The sequence below is a fragment of the Haliotis rufescens genome, unplaced genomic scaffold (assembly GCF_023055435.1).
Source record: "Haliotis rufescens isolate VD_foot unplaced genomic scaffold, xgHalRufe1.0.p SCAF_6, whole genome shotgun sequence".
In the NCBI taxonomy this organism is placed as follows: domain Eukaryota; kingdom Metazoa; phylum Mollusca; class Gastropoda; order Lepetellida; family Haliotidae; genus Haliotis; species Haliotis rufescens.
Window position 1 is genome coordinate 41,407,499 of NW_025964334.1, and position 8,992 is coordinate 41,416,490.

At 38.8% G+C, this 8,992-nt stretch overlaps 1 protein-coding gene across 1 annotated transcript in view; it reads left to right on the forward strand.

Annotated features, from left to right (window-relative positions):
• LOC124110750 (protein TSSC4-like) overlaps positions 1–4,783 on the forward strand; it is a 44,713-nt gene extending 39,930 nt beyond the window's left edge. Inside the window, exon 2 of the mRNA XM_046470126.2 lies at positions 2,701–4,783. Within this exon, the coding sequence (XP_046326082.1) occupies positions 2,701–3,512 (812 nt within the window). The 3' untranslated portion in view covers positions 3,513–4,783. The remainder of the gene's footprint in view (positions 1–2,700) is intronic.
• Positions 4,784–8,992: the final 4,209 nt, after the last annotated feature.

Below are 8,992 nucleotides of genomic sequence, written 5' to 3' on the forward strand. Positions count from 1 at the left end.
CACCTCACCTATTACATCATTGCTATAAATCCTGTATTTTGGCTGTCATCTTTAAGCTTGCTATAAAAATCATCTTCAGGTTTTCAACAGAAGTCCTTATCACTGCCAACTGTCCATAATTAGTTGTGCAAGTAATAGTATTTTGCAACCCGTTCCTTAGGCTCATAAGGTAGAAAATTTCATTTCTTTCCTGTGAGTGCAAGTGGCAAGAACAACAAGAATTCTGAGTTGACATAGCACAAAACATTTTGGTAGTAGTCACACTTAATTACAGCTTCAGTTTAACAAGGATTAGTGTTTATCATCCTGATAAACAGCAAATGAAGATTATATATGTTGTTACCTTAGTAAATAGTTGTTTACATAGATGTAAGAGAGAGTAGGGATCCACATCATGCACCTCAAAGTCTGAGGTTGCCCAACAAGGAGGACAGGAAGATCACTTGTCTCTGTAATCCCAACCAGATGCTATGACAAAGTTCTCTTTGAACATGCTACAAGATATGCTTAAGAAGCAACAAGGTCATTATGGTGAGTATTAAGAAGGAATAGTCACTTTTTTAAGCTTGTATTCGTATATGATTACGAGAGAACCTCAGCTCAAACCTTCTACCAGATTAAGAAGTCGGACTGATGGAATTCCACACATTTGGATTTGTTTGCCACATGTCTCAACAACAAGCTCCTGGGGTACACCGGTACAGTTCCAGATCCTCAATCTCTCCAAGTAGACATCTTCCAAGTCATAAGGAAGATAAAAAGGATACTGACTGATGATTATCATCATGGCACAGGTATTGCCAGCTCGATCATAGTATCCCAGGCGGTCCCTGTTAATTCTAGACAAACCACTTAAGTTAATGGAACGTCCTGATCTGTCCGGAACGTTCATCAACCCAGATCAAATGTCATGCACAGCAGTCTAGAGTTTTCATATTCACGTCTGGAAGTTCTTGCGGATAAGATGCAAGCTTCCGGTTTCTCCATATCTGTGGCCAGATCTTGGAGAGCATCTTCTTCAGCCATTTATGACAAAAGTTCTGTCAATGGAGAAGACATGGATTAGGAACAGGAACTGTAACTGTAACTGTACCTATGGTGGCAGACGTTTTAATTCATCTCCGTAAGTTCTGTCACGGTATCATAGAGGAATACACACATCTACTCTTCTACTCATCTATCTGTGCTTCAACACGATGGACTTTCTATAGGGAATCATTTTGTCTTGAACTGACTTATGAGATCTTTTATTTTGGAGACTCCATAAACATTTCCAAAATGGAACCTATCGGTTGTTTTATCTGCTCTTTTGGGGGTACCTTATGACACTTTTGGCACATGCTACTTGCTATGGCAACTGCAGCCAGAGTCTTAGAACTCCATGTTCTTGGCTTCTCAGGTCGTACTCATCCAGAAGGCTGGAGCACCTTAATAGTTAAACCTCTACCAGGGTTTGTAGCCAAGAATCAATCCAAACTCTGGGAAGGTTAGTACCACCTATGTCTACAATTTCAGGCTGATTTCAGCATGCAGAGTATGGATCAGTCTAGCTCAAGAGATAAGAGCACTGTCTACCAGTGTCCTGAAACTCAGTATCAGTGGAACAAGCAGACCAAAACACATTCACTAGTTTTTACTTACAAGACATTCAATCAGACTTACAGGGACTAGTCTTGGACCATTGGTGGCAGTACAATCGATCAGTAGCAGTTGCTTTCCATTCCTTGTGGGGGGGTTAACCTTTTGCACCATACTGACAACTAGGTGTAGGGTAGATCATAGGTTAAGAGCTGATATCACATTCAGAAGTCAAGGGAATGATGTCAGAACGGGATGTGACGTCATCAGAACCGGAAATGATGTCATAGATAGTAAAGGTAAAATGAATGACATCACAAAGAGGTTCTGGATGCAAATATGACAGTAGTTCTTTGGAACTTAACTTCATATTTGTTCATGTCCTTGACATTATTTGTTTTCAGGCCTTTCAATGTGGTTCGTTATATTGTTATACCTAAAATGTGGGTTTAAACAACAGCATTTGTGTTGTTTTAGGAACCTTCAGGTACCCCAAAATAGTTGAATTTGTGAGGGAAACAGCCAGGATGGGAATAATTTTGTTCATCGGGGTTTAACGTTTCCTTCTCCCAATATTTCAGTTGACTGTTAAACTTCAAGGGTATTCCTTGATGTCAGTACCCACCAGTCCCTCGGGTATATTCTGGCAGTCAGGTTATAGAGGTAGAGTATTCCCAAGAATGATCAAACAATAGTTGTCATTGATAATAATTCAAAGAATACTACCTCTATTAAATTCCATACAACTCTTCAATTTCTGAATCTAGATTTTGGCTAGACGTGAGGCTTTCCCACCTCATACATACGCTTTAGGGTAGCAAGATACTGTTACTTGCCCAACTAATTTTGGATAATTGATAGTGAAGATCTGTTGAAAATCTGAAGTGTGACAAAAGCCCAAATACAGAATTTTCCCCATTGACGTAATAGACGTAGTGTACTTTGAATTATTAATAATAATAACTAGTGTTCGAATTCATGCTACATTTTACAAAGCCCAATTTTGGTGCCTCCCTACCCCCATAAAAACATGGCTACTCTCACCACAGTTTTACATACATGCAGAAACAATAACTATTTTTCCAGAGTTTCATGTACTTAACATCTTTCATTATATTCCAGGAATGGCAAATCAAGATCAGGCTCCTGAATTCAAGCTGAACAGTTGCTCTGACAAATTTGCAGACAAGACAAAGGATGTATTTGGCTATCTGTCTGTTCTGGAGGTGAAACATGAGGCACATCAGAAGGCTCATCAGACATCTTATGAGAATCTTCTGAAGAAAGATCCCAATGAAGAAGATACAAGGACAATAGAGAAAACTGCTCAATATAAACATTGTGGAGAGAAGTGTGATGTACGCATTAACAAACCATACAACCACTCACAAATCAGAGGTTATGGCAGACCTCGGCATTCCCAGCATCAAAACAGAGATTTTAGATGTCCTCCCAAAAAATTATCATGTCACAGTGGTCACAGACGTGGTACTCCAGATTACAAAGTTCACCCAGAGCGATGGACTCCCTACTCTTTGGATGATGTGTCCAACACTGATATGTCTGATTCCTCCAACACACAAGCAGCATTCAAGTTTTTAGATGAGAGGAAAAAAATGAGAGAACTTGAAGCACATTCTGAAGAAGCTTCACCTGCCAACCTGGAAGAGACTGCCTGCTCCAGGATGGCAATAAAATTTGTGAAGCGCCAGGACAGGAAGGGGCAGAGGATTGAGACACAGGGTAGCACAAGCAGACAGAAGGAGGTGGTGGTGCTGCCTGTTGTGGAGGAGATTGAAAATGAAGATGAGGTTGCTGAATGTAGTGAAAAAATCAAGGATGATAAAGTTTCATTCAAGAGGAAGAAAGGAAATAAGAAAAATATCCGTTCACGTCCAGGTGAAGAGGAAGTCAAATATGATCAAGAAGGATGATATGTAAAATTCATCAAACATAATGATTATTTATGATTCAGTTGTGAGAATATTGCTAATATGCAATCATTCTCATTCTAACTGAAATGACCAGTCTATATAAAGATATGTTTTGTGCACACACGGAGTGTATTTGTGGATGAAATATGAGCTGTTTCTCATCCGTTCCTGTACACAGATAATTTAGAGAATACCGATACGTAAAGGAAGGTTTCATTCACTCAATCAATAAATCAATCAATAAATTAGTTGTTATCATAACTGCAAATGGGGTGGTGGGGGTAGCCTAGTGGTTGCTCGTCACACCGAAGGCCCAGGTTCGATTTCCCACATGGGTACAATGTGTGAAGCCCGCCGTGATATTGCTGGAATATTGCTAAAAGCGGCATAAAACAATACTCACTCACCCACTCACTCACTCACAACTGCAAACAATTAAAGACGGTGGTGGTTTAACATAATTATCAGTTCCAATTTTGTTTATTAGTCAGCCTTGCTTAGTCAGTGAATATATTAAGATACATACCATGCAACACTAAATTTTTTTAACAGGTCACATCAACTTCAAGTAGCTGCTGCCACAACAGTTAAGGTAAAGATAGGGGTGTTTAGTTAGTATACCCGTTTTGCCCAACTCCTGAAAGTAAAGTGCCATATTGTACAATAGTTATATGTCTCAACAAGTCACCTACTTTTAGTGTAAAACTCTCATCCTGGCAGGTGACTTTGAGAGCAACCCAGCTCCACCTAGGCTGGGCCAAGACAGACCCCCAAGGCAGTGTAAGTTGACATATACTGGAGAAATACAGGTAGATCAACCAGAAGATGCAGTGGGTACAGAAACAGATGTTAACAGAACACCTTTGAAAGCAAATAGCAGAACTAAATAAGAATATAACAGTGTTGCAAGGATAATTGACTTAACTATTGGTGAATGTTGATTGATGACCGATTGACCTAAAGAAATAAAAATACAACATCCAAAGTGAAATCAGAAAATGAAATCCTGATACTTTGTGTTGATGAACAAGCAAAATACATATCGGATATTCAAGACGCTGTGGATAAACAAGTACTCAAGGAGAAAAGGGGAAAGTCGATCTCAGTGCCAAGATAAGTTAAGAACTTTTATAAGTAGAGAGCTGGAGATAGAGAGTGACTGAATCTACTGAGCGTTGACTCCAGTGACATTAAAGTTAACGAAATGTACCTTGGAAAGTGAAAGAAGTGTCGTAAAAGATCTCAAATTCTTAATTTAATACTGTATTGAATGCAATCTAAAAATACAATGTTATAATACCTCTGAATATAATCATCGTTAAGAGATACCAGTGAATATCTGAGTAGAGAATAGGTCTTCAGCAACCCATGTTTGTCGTAAGCAGCGTCAAACGGGATCCGGTTGTCAGGCTTGCTGACTTGGTTGATGCATGTCATCGTATCCGATTGCGCAGATCGATGATCATGATGTCAATCACTGGATTGTCTGGTCAAGACTAAATTACTTACAGACCGACATCATATAGCTGGAATATTCCTGAGTGCAACGTTAAACAACAAATCAAAAACATTAAGAAAATATGAACAAAATAATTATTTTTTCCCAATTTGTCTACCATGGGTACTTAATTTAGAATCCTGGATGGGCCAAGAATTCCACTGATTTCCGGGATTTCTTTCCTGGATTAATATGTTATAAGTCATAGTGATTTGAGTGGCACTATTGCTTGTAAAAGAATTGCTGAACACTTTAGTAGAATTCATCCTAAATGGAGTGATTGTGTTTGCCTAATTACTAATAAACCATTTATTGCTGAAAAATACGTGGTGGTGTTTTGTGTTAACATAGCTCCAGAACACAGTCATCAACGAATGGAGATGGTATTAAATGTTTATAGAATGTGATGTGGAAATTCAAATTTGAATATGTAGATCGTAAACTGTATGTGTACACAACATTTGTTTAACGCATTGAAACATTTTAATAAGCTTGGTGTGATGAATAATATGGAAGACAATTCAATTTTGTAAGTTATTTGACATGGTTTTATTATAACAATGCTATAATTGGGATAACACTTACAGTACAAATTCTTGTACTTCTTTGACTGAGTCCCATCCGGAATTCAAACCCACACTGCAAGAGTGATGCACCTAATCGCCAGCACACAAGGTCAGCGATCTAACCCACTCAGCCACCGAGGCTTCCACAAAATGAAAGTCCGACAACTGGTAGTCCAGATCACGTACTTTGTGTACCCCTCTGACAAGTCTAAATTGGCGGGGTTTCCATGGCCGAAAGCTATGAACACACAATGCCATTTTAGAAAGTGGTCAAATATAATAAATGCTATATTTACGATAACAACTTCTTGGTAAATTAAAGATTCTAGTTCTCTTTTTGGGTTGAGTCCCATCCGGGATTCGAACCCACACTGCAAGAGTGAGGCACCTAATCACCAGCACACAAAGTCAGCGATCTAACCCACTCCGCCACCGAGGCTTCCACAAAATGAATGTCCGACAACTAGTAGTCTAGATCACGTACTTTGTGTACCCCTATAAGTGTAAATTGGCAGGGTTCCTTATGGCCGGAAGCTATGAACAAACAATGCCATTTCTAGAAAGTGGTCAGATGTAACAAATGTTATATACTGAACAACAAAAGTTCCTGTGACATTGAATAAGATTTAATGCAAAGTTATGTTTTTTACCAAATCTGAAACAGTTTCGGTTTGCAACAGAAAAAATACTCCTGTATGTGTTCAAATGGTTTAATTTGCCATACTGACTTCAGAAAATGCGTGATTTCATAAAAACATGAACATGCCAAAATGTCAATTTACAAATCAATAACGTATGTGACCACCTCTTGTTGCGATGCAAGCAACACGTCTTCGTCTCATGGAATGGACCAGGCATCGCACAAAGTCCTGTGGGATATCTGTCCATATCTGCTGGAACATGTTTCGAAGTTCCTGGAGTGTCTGGAACACGTGGTTGACGTCGATAGGCGCCGATCCATCTCATCCCACATGTGCTCGATTGGTGAGAGATTAGGGGATCGAGCCGGCCAGGGTATGACATTCACGTTGTTTTGTTGAAGAGAATCCTGAACAAGTCTAGCAATATGAGGTCTGGCGTTGTCATGTTGAAAGGTAATGCCTGGGCCATGACGACGCAAAAACGGTAGAACAACAGTGCCGATGATCTCGTCGCGGTAGTGCTGTCCATTGGGATTTCCCTCTACCACTATCAAACGAGTCCTCTATCTTGCTGTAATCCCAACCCATACCATAACGCTGCCGCCCCCGAAACGATCTTCTTCCATGACAATGATTGACGTAACGTTCACCTCGACGTCGGTTCACTCGAATCCGTCCACCACTGTGGCTGAGGTGAAAACGAGACTCGTCAGTGAATAGAACTTGTCCCCACTGCATGGACGTCCAGCGTAGACGCTGTCTGCACCACTGTAGACGTGCTTGACTGTGGTTTCCTGTCGAAATGGGACGTCTGGCGGGTCTTCTGGCGACAATACATGCACATATGAGGCGACGACGTACGGTTTGTGAAGATATTCGTCGAAGGCCAGGGATGCTTCTTGCAGTCACTGTTGCTGGCTGGAATCGATTTCGTAGGTATGTTGTTCGAATCCAGTTGTCTTGTCGATTCTTGGTTACGTGTGGCCTGCCAGTCCGAGGATGTTCTCTGACTGCATTCGTCTGAATGCTGCCTGAACTGAACTGAACTTTATTTACGCTCTGGCCGCTATCAGCGGCATCAGAGGTACAACATTATTCAACAACATAATACATATACATATAAATATAGAATATATACAAAAACATCTTGGCCAAGCATATATGCATATTTATACAGATTTACTATGGTAGCAATATATGTGCAATTCAAAAAGAGGGAGAGTTACTTGATAGGTTTAAACAATGACAGGATGATTTTGCAGAATTTGGACAGTTTTCACTATGTTCCTGGTCGTGAATTATTGAAAATTAAATTCATTTTATGCATATTGGGTTTAATGTAGTAGAATCTGTGTAAAAAATGTTTTCTTTCGTTTCCTAAAGATGGACAAATAAACAAATAATGAAATTCATCACCTTTGTCAGATAATTTGCAAAGTTGGCATTTCCTTTCCATAAAGATATTTTCTCCATCTCCCAGTTTCAATAGGTAGGTTATGATTACAAGTTCTAAACACGCGTTTTCCGGCAGTACATTTAATTAATATTCAAAATTTAGGCAATCATTTTTGATGATACTATACATTGTGCCTTTTGAAGACTTATCCCTTGCACTGGTCCAACACTGTAGGTTAATGCATTAATTTTTTCATGGACTAGATGTTTTAGGTATGAGGGATTTTTTAAACTTTGTGAAAACCAAATGTAGCTAAGTCCAAGTTCATCAAAAGTTCGTTTGATATATGTAATCTATTTATGTTTACATTTTCCAAATAGGTCATCATTAAATAAGAACGGATAATTTAGATGTTTCCCGGAAAGTAATTTGCCCCAAAACTTATCATTCTCATTTTGACGATGTTTGATAGATGGAGTCTTTCAAGTTCCCCATGTACCATGAAATTTGGAGTACATTTTCTTAATGATAAAAGATATTTTAGGAAACGCAAATGTAAACTTTCTAGAGCTGAGGTGTTTTCAAATCCCCATACTTCGCATCCGTAGAGAAGAACTGGTACAACCATACTGCCAAAAAACCGCAGTTGACATTTAAGTGATAAATGTATCTTCCGTCCTTGGCATAAAGCATAGAACATAGCTTTCGTTGCTTGTACTATTGGCTTTTTCTTTGTTAAAGTGAATTTCGAATTTTTTTTGAAAGATAACACCAAGGTAGTTATAGGAATCAACTTTATCCAAAACATCATGACCAATATTGAAATTATGTTGATAATCAGTTTTTGATCCGCCAAATATTAACATTTTAGTTTTGGTAGCATTAACCTTTAGTCTCCAGTGTATACAATAATTATGAAATGAGTCTAACATATGTTTTAGATCATAAGCTTTTGTGGCCAATAGCACTGCATCATCTGCGTACAGTAATACAAATAGTGTGAAAATATGTTCTATTCGATCATAGAATTCATCTGGTTTCAATTGGACACCTTTACATAAATCCTGTGCAAGAGATGCCTCGAGGTCATTTAAAAATATTGCAAACAAGACAGGCGACGGGTTTTCTCCTTGTCTTACTCCAGATTTACATGAAAAGAAACCTGCTAAATTACCATTACAGGAAACACATGATTTGATATTCTGGTACATATTATAAATAATGTTAAAACAGTTTCCAGATATGTTATTTTGTAATAGTTTTTGCCAAAGTCCAGGGCCCACTTGCACAAAGCGATCTTAGCGCTAAGATGATCGTAACTCCCATACTTTAGCATAGGCTTACAATAGTCTTAACGCTAAGATCGCTTTGTGCAAGTG